Source organism: Pecten maximus, chromosome 16 (genome assembly GCF_902652985.1).
Source record: "Pecten maximus chromosome 16, xPecMax1.1, whole genome shotgun sequence".
Classification (NCBI taxonomy): domain Eukaryota; kingdom Metazoa; phylum Mollusca; class Bivalvia; order Pectinida; family Pectinidae; genus Pecten; species Pecten maximus.
In genome coordinates, this window is record NC_047030.1 from 22,195,349 (window position 1) to 22,208,939 (window position 13,591).

Below are 13,591 nucleotides of genomic sequence, written 5' to 3' on the forward strand. Positions count from 1 at the left end.
AGTTAGCATTGTACAGTTTTTGTGCTTTTATGGAGATTGGTTGTGATTGAGGTATACTGTTATACATTGTATACTTATACATACACTATCCTACAATAAAATATGGGATTGAGTGATAGCAAGTTCCCTGGTTTCCTGAGACCTGTGAGCTGCAGGTCTATTTCCCTTGGCTTTGCCTCAAAAGCCTCAATTCAAAAGATAGGCATGGTCAAGGGAAAATAGAACTTGCCTCAAAAGCCTCAAGAGATAGGCATGGTCAAGGGAAAATAGAACTTGCCTCAAAAGCCTCAAGAGATAGGCATGGTCAAGGGAAAATAGAACTTTATGGCAAATGATAATAAACAATTTTGGGAACAAACTCTGCCCACATATTGCATTGCTTGGCAACTAGCAGCATGTCCAGTAACAAACTTGATCCTCCATGGCCACCTCGAGCTCCCACCTACAACCTAATTCACACAGTGGATACCCTATTGCAGGTGGCTGTTTTAGTTCAGCATGGGTGTTTTAGCTCATTAGGGGCGTTTTAGCTCAGTAGGAGTGTTTTAGTTCAGAAGGGGTATTTTAGTTCAGTAGTGGTGTTTTAGTTCAGCATGGGTGTTTTAGTTCAGTAGGGGCGTTTTAGTTCAGTAGTGGTGTTTTAGTTCAGCATGGGTGTTTTAGCTCTGTAGGGGCGTTTTAGTTCAGTAGGAGTGTTTTAGTTCAGAAGGGGTGTTTTAGTTGCCAGACTAACACAGGAGTAAAACACAGCTAAGCAAAGTCGAGGGATACAACTGATTTAACCATGCAGTTACTTTTATATGGAATAGTTGATTAAAACTAGAGGTATATATATATATTGAATACATTTACTATATCAGCTGAGTTTTCTGTTCTGGTATTATTTTTCTGTCAGTTGTATCCTGAGTAGGAAACTAAAATATCTCGTAGTCTATTTAGCTTGGCAGTAGTTTTTGTAACATGTCTAAGACTGTGGAGGTGGGAAGAGCTTTTACTGACCTGAATTAAGGATGTGCTGTCTCACTCTGACAGGTAAATGAGTTTCCAAATGAGTTCCATACCAAGAAACTATCAGTTCAGACTCTTATTGATAACACATTTGAAAGAGACACTATAATAAGATCAGTTTTGTTTGCAATAGTAAAACAACTGTGAAAGTGTTATTTACTGATAACCAGCTGATTACCACAACAATCAAAATTATAACAGGCCTGCTACAGGGATCACTTCACATGTACCCCCTATTTCTGTATATATATATATATATATACTTATATTTCCTGTTGATAACTATTCTATTATTACAGCTCAGTATATGTACTTACACAAGCTGTGTATTCCCTTAGGAATATCTGCCCTGAATATGTGTATCTCTTTGGAATTGTTGCCCTCATTCTACACAAAGTGAATTACAGTTGCCCTTCTGATAGATATGGAGCCAGTTCTGTACTCTTTTCATTGATTCTGGTACTAGATTATGTAGATAGATGATTGGTAGGGGAAAATATAAAGTTTGGCAATAAAAATCGTTTTGACGTCAGTGTAAATGTGATACCAGGTAGGGGAGGTAGCTATGTATAGTTACTGTATATATATGGTTGCAGTTCTGGGCGAGGGCCAAACATTCTCGATCCCAGGTGAAAATCGTATTATCGCTTATTTACTTAATAAGTGATAGTTCAATTTTCATGAGGAGCACAGAATAAATAAAGAACCAATACATATAGTATATATATTGTAGCGACAAAATATTTATCCATGAACTTTTTCTTCAAAAATTTTTGCATGTCCATTAAAGGAGGCATTTGTCATTAGGTAAGGTCACTGTTACTATAATAGAAATTTAATGTCAATGAAATTTTGAATAACTTAAATTAATTTTAAGAACAAAATGTCATGGATGGTAATATGAATTGGGGTGGAGAGATGTTATGTTCCTTGTTTGACCAGCCTTGCATATTCGGCATGTGCAGGTTCCCGTTGGTTATAATATGGTATATATGATATATATCAGACCAGTGTGTCTTATTGGCCAGGCAAGGTTTGTGAAACACTTCATTCTTTATACAAAACAAATAAAAAATAAAAAAAAAAAAATAATAAAAAAAAAGTTTCAATTTGTCATCAATTAAATTCACAAAGGGTGACATGATCTTGAAGATCTCCCAAACTACCCTGTTAAAACCTCTGAAAGAAAATTGCTGTACAATTCTGAGAAATTAAAGTCATAGTCCGGAGAATTAAATAGAAACATGGAATATTACAGGTTGGAAGCCACTGTCAATAAATTCCGCTGATTCCAAAGAAGTCTGTCAAAGCATTGCGTGTACCTTAGGTGTAGTTAATGGAAAAAATGAAATTTGAGTTTCGGCATGTAGTATTTACTCCTGCATGGGGAATAGGTTTGGTGCCCCATAGCCTAGCTGTTGAGCTGGGGTTTTGAATTATGGATAAGTACATCAGATTCATGTGTTTTGTATCTTGGCTTATAACTTATTCATTACTATAAAATAGCTTCTATTGAAACGGCATATATACACAAAGTTTGTAGATACATACACAATATTATTGAGTTTGTCGAACATCAAAACCAGTGTAAAGTAATTAACATGACTTATCCTGGTAAGATTTACTGGTCGGGAAAATTTTACCTTATTACTTAAGATGTTTGTATGTAATACCTACACCAAAGGGAAGTTATATAGGATGAGGATGTATGTAATGATGTATTGGTGAAATCTGGGTCAGGTGGTGTAACAGATTAGACAACAATGTACTTTCCTGATAAAACTATTTCTATGGGAAAATGTTATAGTAAAGAAAATAGGTGGAAAGTAATTCAGCAATCAGTGACCGCATTAAAGATAAAAAAAAACGTGTGTACAAGATTTAAGAAAATAGATAGAAGCTAATTATTCAGCAATCAGTGACCACTTTTAAGATAAAAAAAACAACTTTTGTATTGAAGATTTAAGAAAATAGATAGAAGCTAATTCAGCAATTAAATAATGTTGAACTTTGGCATGTTTACCAGGTCAAAGGCCAGGCTTAAGCTTGCATTCATGTACTTGTACAAGATATGTCTCAAGCATCCTGAGAGGCTTTATACTTATGAGGTTCAATGTATACGTAAATTAAATACAATAGAAAATGTAGAATGGCAGAAATCTTTTATTAGCGGTCGGATTTCAGGATTCAGAAATTCGAGTCCTGCACTTCTGCTTTTCCTATGATGAGTATCACTCAAATTTTGATAACCCTAGCCTCCATATCTCTTAGTATTGGGACTCATCATCATTTTGGAAATGGCGTTCTGGTTTTGTCTGGAAAAAAAACCCACAAAAAATACTGCATATAGACTTTAATTTATTGTCTGTTGTAACTTTTTGTTTAGAACATAGTTTTTAATATTACAGAGACTGTAAATGCAGACCTTATATCTGGCTTGTAAGTTTTCTTGGATGAAGACTAGAAAGTCTGTTCAAATGAATGACCTTGCATGATCATAATGGAAGTTTGAAAGAGTCAAATTGGCCAAAATATTTAAAAGACACCTTTTCAAATAACCGTGAGGCCCTGAGATCTTATATATGGTCTCTGATACACTTGTTCTTAATTATGTTTATGTATGAAAAGGATCACTGGATAACAGGTGAGCGATTCGGGCCCATTGGGCCTTTGTTAATATTACAGAGACAGTAAATGCAGTATAGTGTACGTAGCTAATGCCATAATAGAAAGTAAACATTAATTATTTTAAGTAATACTTAAAATTGTGCAGTAGCTAGATATTATAGTAACTAACTGTGGGAGAACTCTATCTCTAACAATAACACGACTGTATATATTTCTGGTCCATTATGACACATGGAGTCAGTAAGTGTTTGTGTTGTTCAATATTGACCATGACATTAATGGGGGGCGAGGCAGTTGAAGCTCTCTTTATAGTGGCCTGTGTATACAGATAAGTGTTTTGTTCCTCATATCTTTCCTATTATAAGTTGATGGCTGTGCTGTAACATGATATATTGATTACAAATTTACAGTATTTTTCCCTGGCACCAGACCTGAACTTGCCCCACCAAAGTGATTCCTGTATAAATTCTATTGTTATTAATGGAGGTTTTATCCAGTCTCTAATTGAAAGAATGGAACAGGGAAACTGTGACTGTCCCGTAATAAACCCAGGGGCATATATATGGATGGACTCATAATATAATTACAGGAAAATGATATAGCTATAGACACTATAGCTTGAAATCATTATTTGTTTGGATTAATTAATATCTGTATTAACTGGTAAAGTGCTGTTCTATAAAGGGGCCGCGGTGGCCAAGTGGTTAAGGTGTCTGGACACTTTAACACTAGCCCTCCACCTCTGGGTTGTGAGTTCGAAACCTACGTTGGGTAGTTGCCAGGTACTGACCGTAAGCTGGTGGTTTTTCTCCGGGTACTCCGGCTTTCCTCCACCTCCAAAATCTGGCATGTCTTTAAATGACCCTGGCTCTTAATAGGACATTAAACAAAAACAAACCAAAAGCTGTTCTATAACATTAATATAAGTAGATTTTATGGTCATTGTCAATAGTTAGTTTTTGTTCAAAAGTTCTGTTAGTTATTACAACTACTTAAAGTTAGTAAAATATCATTTTAATATTCATACTTGCACAAAGAATGATTATTACAAGATCCTTTGTTGGACAAGATTATATAGTCGGTATATCTCTTAAACTGGTAATCATGTAGCTTTTTTTTAAAGTGGAGAAGAAAATGAATACCTGGTGGTAATGCAATTATTGTTGGACAAAATAATGTCAAACTTGAAGACATCGTAGACAGCGAGGACATAAAAAGTTATTGGTGTACATTATTAAGATTCAGGATATTTATTGGTCTGCTGTAGAGTATGCCACGGCATGATTGTCTGAGGCGACTAATATAGACCACCATACAGCCTATATAATAGAGAGTTTCCCTCTGTTCCCCATTATACAATAAGACGAAAATACAATCCATGTGAAAAGTGTGAGTTTTTACAAGACCAAAACGCATTATTCTTTTTTATTTCTCGCAGTTTTTTAAACTGGATGGACGTATAAAAAATGTCTGACAGGTTTCATGTGAACTGCAAGTTTAATCAGGGCCCTTAAGCTCCATTCCTTCATTTTAGATTTCTTTTTGTTACTTTCCCCTGTTTTCACTAAGATTAGAAATTTCCTTCTAAGTTGGTTGTATGTAGGTGTATATGTACGTATAACCAGTAATTAGAGTTTCAGAATTTCCAATCTTCTAAGGGTTCTATTTTCTTGGCCATTGATGAGCATCTTACTTTCTAGAATCATTTCTTCAAAGGGACTTCCATGATTTTATGTCAACGATTATGAATTCTCATCCTGTTTATTATCCAGAAAAGTTAATTAGAATCGGTGTAAATTGATATACTCTGTAATTTCTAGCATCAAAAGGTTAAATGTGGTGACATTATTCTGCTGAAGGGTTTGTGTAGGTCCATTACCCTTAACCTGATATATATATATATATATATAGGCTTTTAAAAATATGAAACTTGCCTGATTACATGAAGGGCTATAACATTTGTTTTTAGCTGTATCAAAGTCCTTTTTTTTAACGACAGGAAGTTAATTATCTTTCCACAACAGACATCTTGTTATTGATGTTTGTTTGGCTCATAAATATCTATGTTAATCGGAAGTTTTGACAGGCCTATCTTACTGCTACCCACAATTAATCAATACAGTATTAATAATGATATTTACTATATCAATCGATGGATGTCAAACTTTTTGAATTGTAAAATAGATGTATTTATATCGATTAGGTAACAATCATGGGGAATTTATTTTGCTGTATTTGCAGTAATTGAATATACTCCTGTAGATGCTCACTGCATATATATTCATACCGTAAATCATCAATAAATATCTCATATATATACACACACGCAGAATGTTTACTTGGCAATACTGTGTTACACAAAATTTGATACTTGCCATCTAGTTTTAACTGGGACAACTACAAAATAATTCAGGCCCACAAAAACAAAGAACAATAGTGCTGTGCATATAGATTCCTTTTCTGCTTCACATCACACATTTTGGAGGTCGTGATAGCTCAGTTAATTAGAGTGTTGGCTTACGTAATCTCAGGTGAAGATCCAAGGTGCGTGATTGGATGCTCCCTATATCCATGACGGTTTTTGCTTCTCAGGATGCTGTCAGGAATGGACCAGTCTGTGCTGACTTGGTTGTGTTGTTGGGCAAGACACTTCACCCTAATTATTCTGAATGGCATGCGACAGGCCTCCTATATGTTGTAAGTGAAGTAGCCACCAGCTACTACAAGGAGACACCACCTCGAAATGAAACTGGCTGTTCACAGGGCGTTAAACCCAATAATTACATTTTGGTAACTGTAATGTTTTTTGTTTTGTTTTCTGGAATGGTTTCCATGCACACACACATACTTAGGTCTTTAGACTTTACAGAAATAGTCCTGAGACGACTTGTTGACTGAGTGTTTTTATTTTTCAAAGCAGCTTCAATGACCACTAAATTTTGTATCTTGAAAAATCTACTTTTAAACACCATTAAATGTCTTCAATTCCATCAGTGGGATTTCGTTCAAATAACCAGGAAAGATCCTGAGATTTGTCCCGACCAATTGCTGTTATTTTCAGATCCATCCAAACTCCAAGATGGCCTAAGCCTCTATGGCACCATCTTGAAAAACACATAATTCTTCTCTAGTCTCACTGGTTTGGATTTGGCAAGAATGATCCACAGAGATGGTCCTAGTCAAATGTTGTTATTTCTTACCCTGCCCGAAGTTTAAAGTGAAAGCAACCAAAGCAATTTGTAACATGAATGTACACAATCATGGTTTTCATAATCATGCAGCACATGTTTTTTAACATGCTCTTCAGTTCCATCAATAAGGTTTAGTGTAAACCAATCAGGAATAGTTCCGAGGTAATCTCGAAAAAGGTGTAATGTTATATAATCTACTAGCTTGTTAATGAAATGGTTAGAAATCTGAGATGGCATCAATGTCTGCCTTCTTGAAAAACATATATTTTATGTTTCTTCTCCAGTTTTAATTGAAAGAAATGCTCCTGACCATGTGTTGTTATCGTTCACTGTGGTAAATGGGAATTCTAAATGGTAGCTTGAATAAAGGTTTTTTGAAGTCATCAAATCTCGTTTTCATATATATAAAGCACCTTTTTCAGCTACTTCCGAGACTAAATCAAAGTGACTTTTTGCTCGTTTTCATGATAATTAAGCACACTTAGTAATATCCATTCATGAAATAAGGTTCATACAATTTCTTGTAATATGTACATATATGTATGTCTGAATTATTAAGACAATTATTAAAGAAAAAAAAAACAAATTGTGACAATTCATCTGTATATAAGATAATGTAGATCTTCCAATATATATTGTTTCTTCTTTTAGAGGAAACATAGATATAAACTCGTATAAGTGTGACAGTGTAGATGATGGATGATGATATGACTTACATAAATATAGACTGATGTGAATTAAAACCATCACTTAATATATGTACATCAATCATTTCTCATTAAAGCCCATAATTGGCAAGTTGAAAAAGATGTAGCAAAATATTAACGATATTGTTTTGCTGGAGATAAAATCCTTTCCTTGGTGCTTTCTTCGATGGCATGAACAGCATTGATCTTTTAAAAGGTAGGTGTCAACTAGATGAAAACTTTATCATACTGAAATGAAGGTTTAGAGTAAGTGGCTATTTTGATGCATTTTTGTAACTTACGGTGTAGTTTTTAATAAAACAATTATCAAAACAACTTTGTAAGCAAAACTTATAAGGTACCAACACAAAAAACAACAAATTGTGTTGAACACTCGTAAAAAATATTGATATTCTGTCATACCCGTGACAGTATGTTACATGTAACAGGGAACAATTAAATATCTCTATATATTGATAAATGTATAGATATATTCACTTTTAATTACTGCAGAATTAATGTTAACAACATGTGGTGTTATGTGAAATTTGATACCTGTCATTCAAGTTCACTTAAGGGCAACTGTGAAATAAGAATATATTGTACAGTATAAAAAAGATGATTTAGGTACAAAACTCTGTTGAGTGTCATGGAAGATCTCTGACTGACTGATCTATAGCTATAGTTTACTATCCATATCGGTGTGTGTTTTCTCGGGAAGCTGAGAAACTAGCCGACCTGTGGTTGTATTCTTGGGCAAGACCCTAATTGTACTGGATGGCATGCGATGGGTCTCACTTATGTTGCTCAGTGAGGTAGTCACCAGCTACTACAAGATGACTCCCCTGGTAACCTTGGATATTACAATAGGTCTCCCATGGTAACCTTGCATAATACAATAGGTCTCCCCTGGTAACCTTGAGTATTACAGTAGGTCTCCCCAGGTAACCTTGAGTATAACAATAGGTCTCCCCAGGTAACCTTGAGTATAACAATAGGTCTCCCATGGTAACCTTGGGTATTACAATAGGTCTCCCCAGGTAACCTTGAGTATAACAATAGGTCTCCCCAGGTAACCTTGAGTATAACAATAGGTCTCCCATGGTAACCTTCGGTATTACAATAGGTCTCCCCTGGTAACCTTGAGTATTACAATAGGTCTCCCCTGGTAACCTTGAGTATTACAATAGGTCTCCCCTGGTAACCTTGAGTATTACAATAGGTCTCCCCTGGTAACCTTGAGTATTACAGTAGGTCTCCCCAGGTAACCTGGAGTATAACAATAGGTCTCCCATGGTAACCTTGGGTATTACAATAGGTCTCCCCGGTAACCTTGAGTATAACGAAAGGTCTCCCATGGTAACCTTGGGTATTACAATAGGTTTCCCCTGGTAACCTTGGGTATTACAATAGGTCTCCCATGGTAACCTTGCATGTTACAGTAGGTCTCCCCTGGTAACCTTGAGTATAACAATAGGTCTCCCCTGGTGACCTTGAGTATAACAATAGGTCTCCAATGGTAACCTTGCATATTACAGTAGGTCTCCCCTGGTAACCTTGAGTATAACAATAGGTCTCCCCTGGTAACCTTGAGTATTACAATAGGTCTCCCATGGTAACCTTGAGTATTACAATAGGTCTCCCATGGTAACCTTGAGTATTACAATAGGTCTCCCCCGGTAACCTTGAGTATAACCATAGGTCTCCCCCGGTAACCTTGAGTATAACCATAGGTCTCCCCCAGTAACCTTGAGTATAGCCATAGGTCTCCCCCGGTAACCTTGAGTATAACCATAGGTCTCCCCCGGTAACCTTGAGTATAACAATAGGTCTCCCCAGGCTATGTATTGTCCTGGGAGTTGTAATGTTATCAGACCAAGATGAGCGATACCAACATGAATTATACACAACCAGCTAAAACCTTTTTAGATTATCAATACTTTGTCAGTATAGTTTCAATGTTCCCAATAGAATGTGTACATCAATATTTCATGACAATGAAAATTAAGTCAGGTCGTTTTGTTGTAAAGTTGAATATTCTGTTATCAAATGCTTTTGCTTAGAATTAATTATTTAAGCATTATGTTTGTCAGATTGTGTGTATAAAATACAGAGTAGTTTAGTTGAAACATTTTTGTCAGAATACAAATTCACGTATTTACAGAAGTACTGTCATTTTTAAATGTAACAACCAGAGTAAGCTAAGTAAGTTATAATCATGCTGAACTTTGAAGCACATCTGTATATCCCTGAAAAACACCAATACAGAGATTCTGTGTCTAATGATGAGGTCATGAACTTAAGTGATCATGATAATAAGTGAAAATATCAAACTTATAATTTTTTAGAAGTTTGAATTGTCTGAGGATCTGCAATGGAAATGTTGTGTTGCAGATACTGGATTTTAACTCTGGTTGATCGTATAATACATTTCAATACAAGTGCCTAGTGGGGGCTGCAATGGTCGAGTGGTTAAAGTGTCCAAACATAAATATAATCATGTTTAATTTCCAATTATCAATTCTGAAAGTGTAACTGATTTCCATCACTACAAGAGCCTGTATAATTATAACTACAAGTTATAGTATATTTTATTAAAAGTCTGTAATATATGAATATAAATAAATAATAAAACTGCTGCAAACATTCTGATTTAAACGAAATGTGATTTCATATTAAATTTCAAATGCAGATTTTTGACATTTTAAAATATATACACATGACAGTTCTGATGTACCATTTATCTCTATCTTCCAACATGAAAAAAACCCTGATTGATTGTGAAATTAAATTCATAAAAGAAGATCAACCGTACATGCATTTTGATATAAATATTAAAGGCCTTCTGCCTTTGAAGCTATATATGCAAGCATTACAGGACAAGGCTGTGAATTCACTTTCAATCTGGTGTTCCAGTCTACTGGTCTGTGATTAAAACAAGTTCTTCTGTAATTGTACATGTATCAAGGGAGAGTTTGTTTCTGATGTTAGTCTGTAGATATCTCGGGCATCTATATATAGCTCTTTGTTTGTAGACTTCGTATTGTCCTTGATAGGGTCCGTTTCCATGGTTGGGATTATAACATGTTACTATAAGTGTATGGGTTAGGGAGAGATACAGTAGCATGTAATAATTCCTTGATTTAGAAGCATATATGCATTTTGTTTACACCCAATACCCAGAACTTTGATAATACAGCATCCATATTTATTCAACAATAAGCCCATACATGTATAGCTTGTAACTATACATGTAGCCCATGGCCACCAATTGCAATTAATTGAAAATAGTAACAATTGAATGCTTGTGTTGAGTGCAAGTTGGCCCCCTTTTCTTATTATACATGTATAGGATAAATACCTGCGACCTTCAATGCATCATTGAAACTTTTGTGGCACAGTGGTATAAGCTGCGGGGTATTTCTGGCTAGGCGATTGGGTGCCGTAGATTGTGAGTTCGAGGCCTAGTCAGGTTAAAAGTCACCAAATTTTCTTCCTTTGTCATTTGTGTTACTATGTTATGTGTATATATAGGTTAAATAAGATAGTCCCGCAGGCTCACAAATCTAGTACATAGTTATCAGTAATTCATTAATTCATCTGTTATATTTGCATGTAAGCTAAAGAAAAAAACAATAATTGCAATAAATTTACTACTTTTGTCTCGCCTACGATGAAAAGTCGCAAAAGTAAGACAGATTTTGAGAAATTAATATACCCTCTTTATTGCTTCTCGATTTCATTTAAATTAACTTAAACTCAAATTGAAGCAAGTTCTGTAATAATATCAGATATAGTCTGCTTCTCACTATTCAGGTTTAATATATAAGCAAGTGTCTTTTGCAACTTTTAAAAAATAACTTACAAGTGTGAAATGAATTCCATATCCGATTATCACGAGTGGTGTGACCTGTTTCTACCACAATAATCGATATCGGCTGGAATCAAAGGGAAATGTGGCTAAGTATAATTTTGCGTATGCAAATAAAGTGTACCAATGACGTCTGGGACCCGGTGATGTGATCATGACATCATTCGATTATTGATGACGTCAATAACAATTGCAGCTTGGGTCAAAGTTCGAATTCTTGACCAATAAAAAAATCAGAAAAATTTCAATTTTAGTTTACAATACATCATAGCTATCACATACTTTAATTGATGTGTAAGTATAATTGTTTTGTTGTTTTCAGAAGAAAAAACAACAGAAATTTCATTGAATTTTGAACTTACTGTACTGACAAAGCTGGACAGGCAAGACATGCAATATCAATAATCATGTCTAATTCGTGGTTCATGTGGCTTTTGAAAAAAATATGTTCCCTACGTACAGGACTGACGTAATATTGTGAAGATGACATATAGCATTAGGTCTTTGGTTAACAAGCCATGTTGATACCTAGAGCTATGATGGATTTGGAAATTCATCCCATACATTTGCATACAGGCGAAAGAAGAAAAAAAAATGTGTGCCATAAAATGAGTATGTTTTCATGTGGGTAAGCCACATCAGGTGTATTAAGCCGGTATTGATTAGCTGTTATTCAATATAACTTAGTCTCTCTGATCATCACGTCAGGAGCATAGCATTACGGTTTATACTTCATAAGAGATACATGCAGTGCCTTGTAAACAGTCTGTAATATGTAAGATATAGTCCTGTTGGTGGCATGTTGTATTGACAAAAATCAGTTTTATTCACTTCACGATACAGCTATATCTGCAATCTGAAGAAATTGTGTAATGTTTTATTGAATCAATAAAAATTGTGAAAGGGAAAAGTGATTATGTTCCAAATTATGGAAATGTTGCAAGGAAAAAAATGATATGCTTAGGAAGTTTATTCTGTAATGATGGATTCTTGCACAAACCTTGAAACTTGGTTTAAAAACATTTTCCTTGTACATTGATTTTGTAGTTATGTGTTTTGCTGTTGAATTTTGAATACCCCCCCCCCCCCCCCCCCCCCCCCCCTCTAAACCGAGATTACCACCTATAGGAATTGAGGATCCAACTAACCAGCCATAATTCTTGTAATTTTTTTCTGAATCATTTCATTTTATAGAGTTTTATCATTATTTTGAGAATTTATGAAATTTTACATAGTATTAGGTAACAATCAGCATAAAGTTATCTTTTTTACATTATTCCTGTTTGTATTTGTTTTACTGGATGGAAGTATTAGATTATGTTTTGTATCATTTTTGAAAATATTAAAAAAAAAAAAAAGTGTTTAATCATACATTTATGTTGTTTTCCAGATCAGCATGTAAGAAGTGGGCGAGCACGGTGTGAGGGACCTGAGTGGTGAAGATGGAAGAGCCCTCATCTTCCTCCACCCCCAAACCCGTCCCATCCAGCTCCACAGGTAGGTGACTAGTTGTCTCCTTTCTGTATTCCCGAACCCTATCTCCACAGCTTAACACCATGCAGTTACACTTCATGTCTTCTGTTCAAATTTCCCTTCTGTAACCCACAAGTAAATGCCAGTTGTCTCCCCTTCATTATTCCAAACATATCTCTTCTAGTTCCACAGGTAATTATAAGTTATTTCCCCTTCCTTATTCAAAAGTCATCCCTTCTAGTTACACAGGTAAGTTTTCTCCCTTTTTTCAAATGTGAAAGTGTTTTACATATCGTATGTTTATGTTACAAATCAGTTGTCTTTTCTTTTTCCATATATTTGTGTTACATAATGGTTGTCTCCCCTTATCCCCATATATCTGTAACATATAAGGTGTCTTCCCTTCCCAGATATCTGTGTGCTACATATCAGTTGTCTCCCTTTCTACCTAGATATCAGTATGTTACATATATAAGTGGTTTCTCCTTCTCCCCATATATCTGTGTGTTACATATTATTTGCCTCCCTTTCTACTCATATATCATTGTATTGCATATTAGTTGTCTCCCCTTCGGCCAATGCTTTATATTTCTAGCCCACTGTCTGATTGTTACTGTCCTGCTTGATTCAGAGGCCAATCAGGAAAAAATGGCCACCAGATGGTGGCTATCTTGGATTTTGACTGTTGAAATTTGTTATCATTGTTTCTAGAGAAGTTAGAAGGATATTTCGGA

The 13,591-nt window shown here is 35.1% G+C and overlaps 1 protein-coding gene across 1 annotated transcript in view; it reads left to right on the plus strand.

Moving 5' to 3' along the window:
* The window catches only part of LOC117344569 (calmodulin-binding transcription activator 2-like), an 84,633-nt gene that overhangs the window by 23,117 nt on the left and 47,925 nt on the right, over positions 1 to 13,591 (plus strand). The window contains exon 2 of the mRNA XM_033907362.1: positions 12,775 to 12,881. Coding sequence (XP_033763253.1) covers positions 12,827 to 12,881 — 55 coding nt within the window. The 5' untranslated portion in view covers positions 12,775 to 12,826. The remainder of the gene's footprint in view (positions 1 to 12,774; positions 12,882 to 13,591) is intronic.